Source organism: Simochromis diagramma, unplaced genomic scaffold, assembly GCF_900408965.1.
Source record: "Simochromis diagramma unplaced genomic scaffold, fSimDia1.1 OVJJ01000026.1, whole genome shotgun sequence".
Lineage (NCBI taxonomy): Eukaryota > Metazoa > Chordata > Actinopteri > Cichliformes > Cichlidae > Simochromis > Simochromis diagramma.
The window spans coordinates 2,543,204-2,559,866 of NW_024386985.1; the positions used below are offsets into that span (position 1 = coordinate 2,543,204).

The 16,663-nt window shown below is 40.6% G+C and overlaps 1 protein-coding gene across 3 annotated transcripts in view; it reads right to left on the reverse strand.

The window, feature by feature from the left end:
- Window positions 1-12,389, reverse strand: part of LOC120738665 (pre-B-cell leukemia transcription factor 1) — a 63,548-nt gene extending 51,159 nt beyond the window's left edge. For 2 of the 3 annotated variants that reach the window (XM_040040028.1, XM_040040026.1), the window contains exons 1-2: window positions 11,686-12,388; window positions 10,779-10,852 (exon numbers count right to left, since the gene is read on the reverse strand). In XM_040040028.1, the coding sequence (XP_039895962.1) occupies window positions 10,779-10,852; window positions 11,686-11,873 (262 nt within the window). In that variant the 5' untranslated portion in view covers window positions 11,874-12,388. Of the gene's footprint in view, window positions 1-10,778; window positions 10,853-11,685 lie in introns of all 3 variants that reach the window. The other variant, XM_040040027.1, reaches the window with a different exon arrangement.
- Between the last annotated feature and the right edge of the window lie 4,274 nt (window positions 12,390-16,663).

Consider the following 16,663-nt stretch of genomic DNA (forward strand, 5'->3'; position numbering starts at 1 on the left):
AATAAACAGCTTCTTACATCGAAGCTCTTGTACCCAAAGATCACGTATCCAGGATGCGGTAGGTACAAATAAACACAATCGAATCACTTCCATTTGCAAGGCAAAAATATTTGAGGTGAGATAGACTGCATGAATTTGGAAAGAGGGTTGATGGATATCATCTACAACATTGGAGAAAAAAAAGCTGTTAGGGTAATAGCCTTCCTGAACTCACACAAATAAATGTTCCACAGCCTGTGCTGACACAGTTAAAAATGAAGAGAAATGTAGCAATGTAAAATTCTCTACAAGCTGTTAATATTTCATGAGTAGCCATTCTGACACTGTCAGTGCCTACCTAATTTGTATGGCACGCAAGGAGAGGGGAAGGGAAAGCTGGAGAAGGGAAGAAAAAAAAGAGGGAGAGGCGGATGGAAGTGGGAAGAAATAGAAGAAGATATAAGATAAAGGTGGAAAAGTGTCTCCAAAAAGATTTCAGTCTGCGCTGAGCTGGCTGACAGTGAATTTTTTGGAAGTCAGCATGGTACAAAGAACATTTGAAATGGCCCATTTAACAGCACCGTACTCCACTCCCAGCCGATGCCACCATTTGCATACTTCATATCAGATGAAGATGGATGGTGAAAATCAGTGTCACTGAGATGAGCGTTTTATCAAGGTTACACTATCCTCCAAACTCCTAAAACCTCTTTATCTCATCTCTGTTGTCGGAATATTAACTTATCAACACAATCTCTTTACAGCGGAGGCAGGAGCAGAGCGGATTTATCAGCTAGAAGAGCAATGACAGGTCGGCCAGTTGGCTGTTAGAAATACAGCTAATGATTATGTTGATTATCAATTATTATCCTGATGTTTTTTTTATTTGGCTGATTAATTGTACAATTAAAAAAGGTGTAATGTTGGAATAACGGTGCAATAATACTGCTAGAATAAATAAGAAATGAATCCAAAAATGATTTGTCACTGGTTGTTTTTTCTCCCTGTTCTTTTAAAATTGGTTAGTAGGATTACCATAGGCTAATGGAAACTGCAATGACCCCTGCACCTGATGTTCTCCAAGAGGTCTGTCAGCGGTCTAACTTCAGGATCACTTTGTAAAATGTAACTTTGTACAAGACAAATTGCAACATTAAAATACTTCCTCTTATTAAGTTACCAACAGAGTCTGTCAGATAGCTTATTTTAGCTAGTTTTGTAGCCTTTTCCAGTTATGCTTCTTGTATCTTGTAAAACAGTAGACACTAAACACCATTCTGAATTCCTTGGTAAAGAAAACCCAACTAAAACATGACATTAGTATTGGAATTACATAAAGCACATTCACGTTTCATATTCCTTTGGCAACGTTAGCATCACAGCTAAAGATATGACGGAGCAACAGGATAAATGTGGATGAAATCTCATTTAGAAATGATTTATTTGGTATATTTATTTAAAACAAAAAGTGTAAAAAATGAATCCATCTTCAGTTTTATACCATGGACTGTTCAATCAATTAAAATTTATTACATTTGTCAAGTCGTGTAGCTGTCACAGTGACAGTGTAATAAAACGAACGTGATTTAGCAAACTGGTTTAGTTTTATTAGAAATAAAAAACGTCTTTTATGCTGACTTCATGTAAAATTCAAATATTAGCCTCGAGAATTAGTTGTACTTTGAATTTTAGAAAAATCTTTTGTGTTTTGTTTGTACTGAAAAACAATTTTTAACATACAAATGTAACATTTCAGAGCTCAGTAGGTGCACGGCTTTAACAGAAGTGCTTATTGTCTCGCTTGGATGGAGCAGTGACCCCCTTGTAGAGTATTAATGAGCCCATTTCTCCTCCTCCAGACAATCCTGGCTCAAACAATGTTCACATCACAACCTTTCCAGCTCTGCAATCCATGTTTAGTGAAACATCATTATACTTTTCGCTGTCAGCCTACAGAAGCCTTCCCTTTGTGTGCATGATTAGCTGCTGGTTCCTCATTATAGAGGTGCAGATCCATTTCAAGCCTTTGTGACTCCCACCTTTACTTCAGTCCACTAGTCATAAAAATGTCATAGCAGCTATAGAACACACTGGCCACAGCGAGATCTAGCAGGAATCACACACTCAGGGCCAAATCCAACAGGGCAGACACGGCTGGTGGTCACACTTTAGAGGTCGGTAAGGAATCTCTGCATATGACTTTCCGCATGCTCACCCTTTCCAGCCTCCTGACACCAGTCTGAAAGTGACTTCAACCAAGAACACATCCTCCGCTCACTTCCCTGGTGTGATGTTGCACCGCAGAGAGAAAATGACAGACCATTTATAAAAACAGGAAGAGCAGCTAACTACAGTAAGCATAAGCTATTTCTGGAAGAGGATGTCTGCAAGTAACAAAGAGCTGTCAAACTCTAACAGGTCCACAGTGAAATGAAATAAGTTGAAATAATTGCAATTAAAAAGCTATGTCAATGCAGAGAAACTTCACGTTTTACTTCTACGTTCCCACCTGCTGCGACCCCTGCTGATGCTGCAGACAATCACACTCCACGCTTTAAGTTTCCCTCCACGTCGCTGGTGTCGGTGCTGGGAAGGCATCCAAAGCCACAATACATTTCTGCTATGGAACATTTGTTTCCTTTCAGGGGGGCACAGGGCCCCAACATGCTCCTTCTACATTTTTCTGTCCTGCCACATTGCATGACAGTTTATTTTGGGAAGCGCAGGTTGGCACCTGAGACACAAAGCTGACAAAGCACTAGGTGTCACTTCAATGAGGCCAGTTGGTTCCATGACAATGCCTCTGGCCGTGCAGTCCTACAAGATGGACAACACTGCGCTGAATATCTTGGCAAAATAGGAAAAGAGGAAAAGAGGCATCAGCTGTTTGCACAATTTCATCTTCAGAGGGGGATAAAGCGACACGCAGATTCTAAATCTGAGGCTGTCGCAGTAGGGATTCCACCTCAGATTACTGGACATTAATAAAATCTGAACTGCTGTGATGGACTGTTCACCCGCTGAGTGTGTTTCCTTGGCTCCCACCCAATGCCTGCTGGGAATAGATCCAGCACATCCAGCTCCCTAAATAGGAACAAGTGGGTAAGACAATAGCTGGATGAATGAAAATCCAAATGGTTGTGAAAACAACGCACACAAAAGAGGACTGTAGATCTGAGGGAGGGAGGGAGGGGTGGGGGCGGGGGGGTGTTTCAGCACCTTACTTGAGTGACAAATAAGGACCAACTGAGAAATTCTGGGCTGATGTCAATCTTTGAAATAAGCTTAACCAATATCCAACGCCAAGGTCTATTTTTCCCATCTGTCTTTTTTGTTTTTGTTATAAATTTGAAACTTAAAGAAACTTATCATAAAGAAATAATTCTTTCACAGCTGACATGGTTAAAACTCATGGTTAAAAACTGGCCAATCAGCTTCAGATATAAATGATTCTCTGGTGATCATATTAACCTATGTCACATCTCCCAGGCACTAATTGGAATCACTCCAGTTGGGAACTGATTTGGATAATGTCTCCAAACTTGCTTTCTCATGATGCTAACTCTGTAAAGTCAGTAATCTGGCAGTGTAGCATTTCCTCTTTCCTCATCTTCATGACTGCCAATCAGTTAACTGGTTCTGAGGTCTTTCTCTTTTCTTTCTCTTTGCCTTACTCTTCTTTAATGTTTATTAGCTCCAACACTGACAGCAATCCTACCGCCAACTCATGTTTTGAATTTGTAATTACAACGTAATGAACAGGATTTGGGGAAAAAAATGGAATGAGGAAATCAGACTTTTAGAAATCTAAACAGCAGTGGGTGCATCTATAGTGGCATGCTAATATTACTAGTAGGCTGTTGTGTTTTACAACTATGGAAACAAACTTACTTGCATGACTTTGTATATTTAAGATTTTTCCATCTACAGGTATTGTGTCAAATCTAAAAATGTTATGTTATACGACCTGGAAGTGCTCGAGGTACAGCATCTGACAACCACATCAGCTAAATTAACATTAGTCCTATATATCCAGATATCAGGAAGTAATGTCAGGAATTATTTTTAAACTGGAATTTTTAAGTGCTCGGTTTACTGCTGATGGATTAACCAGAAATATCCATAACACTATCGGATCATGTAATAATTTTCAACAATTTTAACAGTCTCTAAAATTTAATGATGGTGAATCGTTACATCATCCAGATGTAGTTCTCCTCATTATTTCCTTCCTTTGGTTGAATTACTTTGTCTGTCCTCAAAACTTCCAGTGGAAAAATCACTCTGCATGAATAAATACTATTATATACCAAAGCATCAGAATCACAAGAAGGAAAACATTAAAATTTCCTTAAGTTGCAGCAGCATGAGCCTCAGTCAAGATATGTTTTCCATGTTTGCCCCATAGTTACAGTCAGGATATAGATGCTGTTTAATTTTGTTCATATTTCTTATTAATCGCCCCTGTGAGCGTTTTTTTATCATAGCTGGTGGAATGACAAAGAGTCGTGCAGCATCAGTGGAATTGTGACCTGCATTAGCTCGGCCAATTATGAGCCTTCACGGGACACTTATTGTTGCTGTGCGAGGCTGATGGTGGAGCTGAAAGAAGAGTCAGCAGATCCGAGTGCCAGTCACTGAAATCAAAGGGAAATTTACGACGCGCACGATAAGCTGTATGGATACTCGGAAAATGCACACGTGACACCTCGGAGTTCAGTTTACTGGTGGTGGGAAATCTAAAATACTACTTTCCAGCAAATGAAGTGCTGTATAAATACACAACTTGAAACGTGCACACATACACACTCCTGACTGAGCAGTGAATGAATATCCTGTTTCCCATAATGCAGTGGTGACTGAGTGCAGATAAGATTACCAACTGCTTCAAAAAGACACACGCGTACAAGAGCCCGCGTGCACGCGCTCATACGCTTGTACTGTAAAGTGACAGAGCAACTGCTTTGCTGTGTTAAATATCAGATGCAAATGAAAAGAGAAAATCTATCATGACTCTAATGTGGCCTGATAGGAGGGGGCGCACTCTTCTCTGAGGAGCCGAGCGGTGTGAGGAGGGTGATGTATGGAGGAGCTGGATGAGAGGTGAAAAGCGTAGCGAGACGGACGGAGGGAGGGGTGGATTGCTGGGAGGGAAGAGAGGAGGTAAGGGAGGGGGGGCAGGCAGTCCTGCCAGACTCCTGAGAGCCCAGGGCAAAAGTGGAATAAATGTTGATTAGTGTTGATTTTGTCCAACGAGCACCCGGCAACTGACAGTGGGACTAAGCTGCAGCGAAAGGGAACCATTAATCTTGGTCTGGTTTAAGTAGTGTATATTAATTTGTGTCATTTCCACTACGTGGAGAGAGGCCTCTCTCTCCCTCTCTCCTTCTTTTCTCCCTCCCTCCAGTGTTTGAAAGCTGTGGCAGTCGAGCCTCCTTCGTGGCGAACATACAGTGGAAGCCTGGAGGTGGCGTCTGCAAGTAGCAGCAGGGGAGAGTGGAGGAAATGAGATTCCAAACACTACATTATGGAAAATGAACTCCTGGGGGGTTGGTATGGCAACCACATTCGAATGTGCCATTGCATGTTCAATTTAACGTGCATAACAAATTTGTAGACTTGATTAAATTCGTAACATATTAAGGAGGCCAGTATAAAAAAAGGCAGAGCAAACCTGCAGGGACTGAGATTGCAAAGAGAGCCTTGATCGAGGTAAATGGCAGAACAGTGATATTTAGGCGCAGGAGTCGACATTCAGGTAAAAGATTGAGGCCCGCGCTCTTTTACAAGTCTGCTTGGATCTCGCCTTCAGTCTGTAATCTCCACACTGGCAGAGCTGCTGGGAGCTAAATGTAATTTTTTCTACAAACTGCATTCCAGTAGCCTTCAGCAGAGAGGAAGAAAATCATTCATCAGTTCAGGAAATTCAAAAATATAAAAACGATGTAGAGCTGCTGCTTCCTTTTCACAAGGATGAGAAGAGAAATGTGTCCTGGAAAAAAATAGATCACTTTCCTTGTACGTGTGATGTCAGTGTTAATTACCAAATCGCAGCACACTAAGATTCCTATAATTAAGCTCCTTAATATGATTAACATGTATCAATTAGGCGACTGACAATTTGCATAATGTATAATGTAACCACATTGTTCTATACTGTAATGGTATTAGCTCGCCATTTACAATGCTGTCACTCGCTGATGATTCTGTGATTACGATTCTGCATCAAATGCAGCACCGAAAAAAAAAAGTCTGCCTTATGTTGGTTAATCAAAACACATTTTCCCCAGTCGTCGACATCCTCAGAGCAGAATTAGACTTCAGCTCTTCCTCTCTCTCAGTGGATGATTAAGCAGAGCGATTGGGGAAACAGCTGTGGCGGCGAGCTTGGCATTTCTCTCCTGCTGGATGCTGCTGTATCAGCACGGGGGAGGAAGGATAAGAGGGAGACAAAGGCTGCACGTATCTGCGTCCACCGGGAGACGATCACGAGAGGGGAGGCACGGCCCTGTGACATCCACCTTGACATGTAATACAGTACGCGGAAGGTAATGTGTACTGTTACTACCTGCTGCTTTGCACTTGCAGTGACTCCCAACAAGCCATACAAACGCTTAATTGCTGCTGTAATGTGGCTATTTCATATATCAAGTCCATGTGTATCAGTTTGGTAACCTGAAAACAGAGCCTTCAGCTAACTCCTTTTTTTTAACAACCTTCTAACATGTAATAGACCAAACCGTCAGTTTATCAGTCAGGTACATATTCATGAAAACAATTCATAAACAATTTAATTGTGATTGATCTGTCAATTGCTTCATTTAGTGGACTGAAATGTGATCACAATTTTCCGATTTTTTCAAGATGATGTGTTCAGATCTCTCTTTTGCGGAAAACTGCAAAGACTCGTCAATTATTTGATTAATCGGCCGATGGAAATGTGTCGAGACCTGTTTAAAGTAATTGTTTGAGCATAAAAAAACAACAAATCGACAACTCTGTTTGCTCGCATTGGGAGAATTTACTCCTTTTCTTGTTCTTAAATGACAGTAAATTGAATACTTTTTGACTGATCCCATGAAACTGCATTAAGTCACTGATTTCTAATAAGTCACACAGCTAACCAATTCATTAATAAAAACAGTCAATTACAAAAGCCATTTAGTGGCAAAAAAGCAAAAGATATTCCTTTTATAAATGGATCATCACGTCGGACATACTTGTATTGTTGCTTTAAAGGTGATTGATCACATATCAATGCCAGCGGTGATAGATTTTCTGTCATCTTACCAATTTTTAAGTATTGACCAGCGGTTTCAGCACTGCACCAGCTGTATCACGTTTTAAAGGTTACATCATACCCGATCACCTCGAAGGCTGCTTCAAAGCGTTTCGCCAGTGACGTGCAGAGCTGAGCCGAGTTCAGCCTCTAATACAAATAGGCAGATGCCAAGCATCTGAATGGTCTGACAAGTCAATGTAGTGTAGGCTTCCACGCACCTTCCATAATCAGACCTCTGGCTCATTTCATCCTGTCAAACACTGCTCGGCTGCCCTCTATAAAACACCCTATTTTCACCCTTCAAAAAATAACATTACATCACTCGGCTAGTCATTTTTATAAATGGAGGATCCCCTAGGCTTGAAACCTTACACTACACAAACACGGGCCACGAGAAAGCTGGCCTTTTGTTGAGGTTGAGAGGAAAAAAATTAAACAGCGAGTCAGCGCAGCGCATTTACTGAGCAGCTCAGTCAAGGAGTGGTTTTGTTTGACACTGCCAGAGATTTACGATGTTGATGAAGTGTTTACAGAGGTCAAGGCGGCTCATTTTCCAAATCAGTTTGTCAAGCCTTTGCTTATCTAAAGAGGCATTTTCATCAATCATAAAAAAGTAAAGGAGAAGCCCAAGAAAAAAACAGCGCACCTTACAAATACCTGTGATAAAGATACATTAATAGACAAATAAATAGCTTACTTGATATATTCACCTTTGACAGCCTGTTAATTTAAAGAAATCGGTTAGTGAGAGGTAAAGATTATATCGTCCAATGGCAGTGGAGTCCAACTGTTACGACATATTTTTGGAAAGTATCTATGTGAAACTACAAGAGCTCAGCGGCACAGCTAGGATGAGCACTAACACAGAAAAGCTGTGCTGCTTTTACCTTTGCTCCACATTTTAGATAAATACAGTCATATAATTAATATGCTCTATATATTTTATGCTTCGTCTCCTCTTATTAATGTATGATGCTGCACACGCGCGCGCACACACACACAGCATCAGGAAAACAGCATTCCTTTGAAGTAAAATAGACAGCCCAAATATGCCCGGAATGAATCTGGGTAAAGTCAGAGCCGCTGCCTGTCAAAAAAGGAAGAAAAAAACAACTAAAAACACTGGTTTAAATAAAGTGTTCCTTCCTCCTCTTTTTCCTCCCTGGTGTCGGTGTTCTATTGTGCTTGTTTATACTGCACAATATTTCTGTTGGCCATCGCTCACTTCTTCCCAGTAAAAATACACAGAGCAGGTCACAAGTTCAGGCCCTAGATCAGCACTGGCATTGTGTCCTGCAGGTGCTGTCAGCGGCTCCAGGGATGGAAAATATACACAAGCAAACAGCAGCGCTGTGGATACACACTGTCTCTGCACTCTGATGGTTACTGAGGACAAAGTTACAGCCGCACACTTGCAGCTCCGAGCAGTTTGCTAAAGCTGCGCGCTGAAATATTTAAAAGTGGCTCATACTGATTTAGTAGTAATTTCAATATTGAAATGTGAAGAACATCTAAGCAAAAAGGTGTGCCAAAAAAATGTAGTAAAAAGAACCAAATTTACACTTTACAGTAAACATTGAAGCACCTTTGAACATAAAAGCCAATTCAGCTACTTTGTTTTGCCAGTATAGCCTCAGATTTGTGTAAATGTACATTAAAAAAAATTCTCAACTTAAATTACATTACAATAAAAAAGATATTAAACACTCAGTAATTCCACTACTTTAATTAGATTTCAAAAGAAGGGAAAACCACTAGATGGAGCAACAAGCTACGACTTTTTCACAACACAGCAGAGAAGCCTTTTACAGCTGAAATTCAAAAACTGACCCAAGAAATATTCATTCATAATATCGCTCATCGTGTACAAATGCACACTGCTGGTCTCATCAAGAAAGGCAAATATTATTGAAAGGATTAAGTCAAAAGAGCGGGCACAACCTTTGTATAATGGCGCCTAATCTGTCAGTGACTTGATGTGTTACATGGAAGGAAGTGTTTTTCACACTCCATACTTTATTTACACTAAACTTGACTGCACAGCTGAGGTGTGAGAAAGGAGAAATACACAGTTACTCTTTGCTGTAGTAATCTCTGAGCTTTATTTCTACTGTGGCATTTAAAGTGTATCCGAATTAGTAGAAACTGCATAAATGTTTTTTTCTAAACTAGAACAAAGCTGACTGGATAAAATGAAAAAAACTACAATAACACGACAGGCACCAGATCTCCAGCACACAGCTCCTTATGCTGCACCTTGTATTTATAGGTTACCAGCTGAAAGCGAAAACAAAAGGGAGTGCAGGCAGGAAGGGGTCCAAGTTACTTTGTACTCTCAGAAGAGCCGAACTTTAGATGAACTCCGAGAAGCGCCAGGGAGTAAAACACTATGCATAACTGTGTCACTCCCCTTCGATAAAACCTACCAAGACAACAAAACTGAGAGTGAGCCAGCAGGCTTCAAAAGGCCCCCCTGCTCTCTCCTGAGGCAGTGGCCGATTCAAGATAAACTGCCACGCTTGTGGGGGGGGTGAGCAGCGAGGTGATCTTCAATGAAAGCCTCAATGAAAACATCCATGAAAGCACCAAGCGAGGGTGGGATCACAGACACGAGAAACAACACAAACAGCACCAATCACCGCTACCACAAAGGTCAAGTATAAGCAAGTGCAACTTTGGAGACAATGAAACAATATCTTCTTCCCCCCCCCTTCCATTTGATGTCATGTACTAATGAGTGGGAAACACAGAAACCCTGGCTCTTGCTGCCATGGTTTTGGCAACTCGGTATCTCAACAATGTAAGTTTGCAAGAGTCCTAAAGCACATCGGTGTAAAGACAAGGAAATAAAAGACGAGGTGCACGCTATCAAGCTGAAGTGCACTGAATTCTCTCTGTGCCAATTTCAAAAATGTCACAGGGAGAATGATTTGGAAACATGACTTACGCCTCCTATGTTACGTTATTTCTCTCCTAGCAATTATTCTGCTGACATGCTCTCTCACAACTGCTTTAATAGAGAGACACAATACATAATAGAAAGAGACGTATTCAGCAGACTTGACAGTTAACTCACAAGGGGAGACATCAACGTGCTTGTGACAATTTTTGCTCAATACTCTCTATTATTCCACAATAGCATCAAAAAAGAACCTCATTCATATTTTGACACAATAATTGATAAGGACTGTTGGAGGTAATTGTCCACAGTTCCTATTGTGAAACCGCTAAAACACGCAGACTTTGGCGCTACACGAGGAAACACATGTCTTACATGTCACTGAAATTTATATGGTGAATTGTGTTGTGACTGAATCGAGCCTTCCAACGTGAATTTGAGCCTCAATAGCAAATTAGACTCTGGTGATAAGGAGAGCAGGTACTGTGCCTCTGTGGGTTTTTCAGCTACTTAATAATACAGTGTGTGCACTTTTGAATTCCCTTCACCTGCGTGAGGATATTTGGAGGCAGCGACAGAGCAGTGGTACACACTCCTGCGAAATTAGTATGAACATACCTGTTTTTTCTTTGATTTCACACAAGACATTGAAAAGAGCTGGCTTCATTCTGTGACAGTTCAGAGCGTGTTTCCTGAAACAGAAAAGTGGCTTTATGAGCAAACCACAGCAAGGAAAAGCATAGATTTTATCCTGTGTTAAATTACTGATTAGAAACTACCGATTTAACTAATTTAACAGTTAAACGCTGCAGAGCAATTACAGGGGAAAAAAGTAAATTATTAACAGCTGTATGTGTACACATGTGCTATAAACCCTTTGATAGTTACCTTTATGTACGCTCCAATATTTACACTAAGAAAATAAAATTATATCATTATAGTTCATCAATTAAAAAAAAAAAAAAAAAAAAAAAATTTTTTTAATGCATAACTTCATCTTCGCTGAATTTAAGGCGGAACACACAAGATGGGTGAAATCCTGAATTATGTATCACAAGTAAGAAAGTTGCTCTGCATTTGCTGTGAACTGCACAACACTCCAGAGACAGCGCGGGCTGTTACTCGCTTACTCCATTTCATATTTAGAAATAAATGATGAGCTTTATCTGAGTGCACTAATAAAAGCAGCTTGACTGCGCTAAAGTAAAAGTGTTTCAAAAATACCCTCAGTGGGCGACACGTTGGCAATAAACGCCATATTCACACACTTTAATTTTCTGCTGAAGCGCGGCTGTCGAGTTATTTCAATTGGAGCAAAATCGGTTGTGTCGGCTTTTGCACAGAAACGCACCGCCTTTACGTTTCTACTTTCCTCTTCGCCGTAGCGCTTAGGAAATCTGAAAATGTCCGCGCATATATTTATAATTTGTTTTTTATTTTTAATTTCACCATCTTTTAATTTTAGTTTTTTTTTTATCTACTTTGCCGCCGCCGTCTCTTGACAGCGAACCAGCGTGTCCTTTACCTGGCTTGGGCTTCATCCAGACTTTGATCCGTGATGGTCATAATTTGCTGTAAAATGTCTCCAATGTCCTGCTTTCTTCCGTCACCGTCCGTTCCTCCGGTGCCTTCTTGCATATGCTGCGGCAGGCCGGGGTGCCCTGCCATGCCTACCCCCGTGTGAGAGTGCATCAACCTCGGCTGCTCGTCCATCTCTTCTTCTTCTTCTTCTTCTCCCCTCTTATCTAATTCTCTGTGGTACTCTCGCTGCTGAAATCCTGCAAAAATACATAAAAGAAAAAAAGGAGGGAGGGAGGTAAAAAATAAAAATAAAAAAAATCCCGATAACTGCGCCGCACACCCGGGTTTTTCCTCGCTGGAACGGTCAGTGGCGCTCAGGAAAAAAGGGGGTTTCGGAGACGAAAGCGGAGAAACGAGCCCTCCTGCTCTCTGGCTGTCTCTCTCTCCCTCTCTCAGCTGGTCGGGGTTGAATGTGAAATCTGATCTGAACTGCTGCTGCCTTCACTGGAGTAGGATATGCGTAAAAGAGACAGGCAGCTGCTTTCTACTACTAAACATGCGCGTTTTCTTGTAATGTCGCGCAGAGATCCAAACCCCTCTCTCCCTGCTAAATTACCCCCCAAAAAGTGGCTGTGAGAAACACGAAGTGTAGGTTTATTTCACTCACTCCATCCCCTTGCTTTTGTCATGTAAGCTATAGTAGAAGCTGGGCAGGCAGCAACATAGCAAAGAGCATGAGAGTCAGACTCCGCCTACGCGACATGATTGGGAATATACTGTAAGACCATTTAGCCCCACCTTGAGGTGCCTCTCGTGAAACGTCTATCATTGGACTGTAAGAGTGGGATTCAGTGGAGAAGCTGGAAGATGTGGTTGCTGCCTTACAACTAGGGAGACTCTGAGGACCCGCAGTGATGGATAGAGCCTGAACTCCAAATAAATAATAAGAGGTCTGCTTTAGCCTCTCCTTCTGACCTCAACAAGAGCCCCAGCTGGCCCCGTGGAGACCATTTCATCTCCATGCTGTGCCAAGATAAGGGGCACCAATCAAAACTATTGGCCAGCCTTCTCATTTGTTATAAATATTAGATAGATAATGTGCATAAAGATTTACGACTAGAAAAATCCATCTACTGATGAGACGCATTATGAAAAACACCTTTCTGATGTCATTAATATTTCATTTTGATATCAGAAACTGACTTCCCAGTCAGACATGCTTGTTTTGTTGCAGTAGGCACAGCGACTTTGTTCATTCATTTTCAGGTATGTTGCAGGGCTCCGCTTGGCTGACTTTGGCAGGGTCCTCCTAATGTAAGGCGGTGACCCATGTTGCGCAGCCAAGCAGCAAGGCCTGAGTGTGTCTGGCCAGGCTGAAAAGTGCCCTTCAGGCCCAGTGCTGCCTCACTGCTGCTGCTTCCCTCCACCACTGAGAGTCTTTCAGAGGGAAGAGAGAAGAAGGAGGCAGAGGAGGAGGGGCAAAAAGAGCTCCAGAGTGGAACTAAAGTAAGGACAGTGCTGTGCAAATCACTGGCCTGGATGTATACATGTGTGACACACATAAAATGGAGCGTATTTTAATACATAAGAGTGTCTTGGTGTTTTATTACAAGCAGAGTTAAAAGACAGCTACCTGCAAACTCATCTCCACTTTGAATTCAATTAAGCATGAAACATTTCTGCAAATCTTTGCAAACAATGTGCACTTGAGCCAGTGCATTAGTGGACCGACCAACACATTTCATATAATAAAACAAAACCCTTAAGCCTGCATGAATACATTGCATTATCATCAGTATGTTAAAAGTAGTGTTTTCTCAAAATTTAAAAATAAAAAAATTGGATTCAATGTCAATCACCAAATTGCATTGAGGTCATTCAAATTCATTCTAAATAGATTTTTCTTCATAAAACATTTGCAAAAACACCCTTACTGACCATTTAGGAAAGCATGTGGTGTTCGTATGTCTATCTTTGGTCTTCAGCGGTCTTTTTCAGCCCTTTGACAGCTTTGACAGCTTTATATGTATAGTATAAATAAACATGAATAGCTGCCATCAGCCATTAGTTATGAAGAGGTGGTTTTTGCATTTTGGCTGGTCATCTCAGTTTTTCGGAGCCAGAAATGAGCATATTTGAATGAGAAAAGCTATTTTTATTTTTTTTACTTTTCCCCAAAATCTATTTTTTAAAAAGGATTTTCTCCTGAAAGTTATATATATGTCTTCCACTATCTTTGCTGTGCCGGCTGCAGCCATGTGTGTATGCTTAACTTTCAGTCAAAGTAGCCACAACCATAATAATTCATAACGTAAAAGGACAGAACACCCTCCAGTGGAATTTATATAATATTCCTCAGGTTCGTAGTGCTGTGTATACATCTATACTGTTTGATTCGACCTGGCCAGTTTTGGATTTATCTGCTGCCTCTACTTCATATAATGGAATTATAGTTCTAACAAATAAAAACCTAAAAAACAATGTCTCTCCAAAAGTCATGATGTGTGCCAAAAAAACCAAAAAAAAAGTGTACATTGTGTAGTCAGTTATACACATATTTATTTACACTCTATATCTAAGCATTTTGAAATAAGGATGCATATTATTGACTTGTTTATTATGTATTTATTTTTTGGAGCCAGCCGTAAGTGGCTATTTGAGGAACAGCAGTTTTTGGCATCACATGTTGGTTTCAATTTTCAGCCCTGGCGTTTGCTGCGCATACATGCACAGCTTGTACAGCTGTGTGTGTGTGTGTGCATGAGACCAAACAAAACTGGAATTTATGTAAAAATACACTGGCCCCATAGTGCTACTAGTAATCAAAAACTAAATTTGGCTCCTTTTAAATATTCACTACAAAATATCCACAAATCAGGACTGGAATTAAAACGCACTCACACACAAACTATAGATAATCAGATAATACTTAAACTCAGACAGTCACAATTGATAGGACAGCTTGATTCAAAGTGCCTATTCAGAACACACCCATTTAACTGAACAACACAGTTTTAGCTCTGGCAGACAGCTGTGGACTTGTGTAGGAGACCATGGATAATAGAAAGAAGCTGAATGAGAAAATAGGTCTTCGGGGCATTTTAATGTTAATTTATTTTTGAAATGCCACCACATGTAAATGCATCATGCTGGAAATTTGAAAGCCTGATAAGTGATGGATGTAATAAAAGTGTCTATTTTATTCATCTTATTAAGGCTGTTTCATCGTAAAACACTTCCTGAATGATATGAAACTATTTAAAAATCATCAGGCTGCAAATTTTTCTCCCTCTCAAATCAAAATATACAAAGTGGAATGCACCCATTGGAATTCCTTTGTACAACCATTAGCATATTTGAGCTTGAGGTGTAGTGGCAGTGACATCTCAGACTCTCTTCCAAAGCCTCAGGTGGAGCTGCAGTGCAATCCTGGAGCTAGGAGCTCTCCCTGTAGGAGCTCCCTTGAAGCACCAGCTATGTAAATTGGGAGCAGAATATGTATGATGGATAATAGTACGTGTGGTAAGTTTCCTTGCCATCTGCTCAGTAGTAGAATAATGAGAATACCTGAGGGGGTCTCTGTTACACCAACATCCATATGACTCCCCAACATCTGCTAAGTTATGTTAGCAGGGCATTTAGAAATCTAAATATATGCTGATACTTTCAGGCTACATGGCAAAGCAAACAAATCACAGAGCTGGCAGTGATCTTCTTCCATTTATTGCCAGGCTGACACACGATCAGCTACACACTAGTGATGAAACAGGAAATGCTAATAGATGTCCTGTAAAATGCTTAATTTTCAGCAGAGATGTAAGCAGTGTATTATGGAGTGCTGAGCCGAATGAATGAATTTTTCCATACCAGAGTGCCATCGACCCTAGTGGGATTCCGTGAAGCCATCACAGCTATTAAAAGTAACAAAGGCAGACTCTAACAGTGGTGGCAAATGTAACGCTCAGGTGTAGGACATGACAGCAGCTTCAGCTCTGACACCTCTGCTCTGCAGATCCTCAGGAGCACCAGCAAAGGACAAAACCGGACATAAAAACAGCTTAAATAATGTGATGTTATTAAACTAATAAATAAAAAAGGAACGTATTTTTGTTGTCTGTTTTTACTTTTTTAAAAACAAAAATGAAAGCTGTACACCATCAAACCAGATCAAACCCATTTAGGACCATAGACTCCTTTGTCACCAAAACACTATCACAAGCTACAGAAATGTCTTGACCATGGAACCTCAGTCCAATAGTTGGTTCATAAAGTATCCTCAGCCTTTGGATTTTGCACAGTTTATATAATAATGAATAGACTGCCTGTTAATCTAAATTCAGTAAATCAAAAAGAGATAGTGGGTCTTGCGCCATTTCTGTAAATCAACTAGAAATCAAAAACTGAAATTATTCATATACAAACATATCAATTCAGTCATTTCAAGCCCCTCTGGGAGCAATTACAGCAGCTTTTACGACAGTATTTTTGGTTAGAAATACTATCTTCAGATGTTCTGTGAGGTTTAACTCTGGATTATAGTTGGGTCACTCAAGAACAGCAGGAAAATTGACCCAAAGACATTTCCAAGCTGTCTTGGTCATGATTACACTCAAATGTGGACCATCTGCGCAATCTCACACTGTCTGTGCTGCTGAGCAGACTTTCTTCTCTCTTTGTCTGGCTTTTCCAGTTATTAGTCTGTGTTTATCCTGCACTCAGTATGACCAGTTTCCCTACCACCACCACTGACCAGTACATTCACAGCATTATGCTACCACCAGCATGCTTCAATCTAGAGGCAACATGGCATTAGTTGGTGTCTGGTGTTATTTGTTAACAAAAGTTTTAGTTCAAGCCCACCTCAAAATCATTGTTCTAAAGCTCTTGGCATTCCCGTAATACAATTAGAAATTCCCAACAGGTTGTCATTTGTCTTTTACTTAGATTTGCTTTTGTCTGTTTGCACTACCTGGATGAGGAAG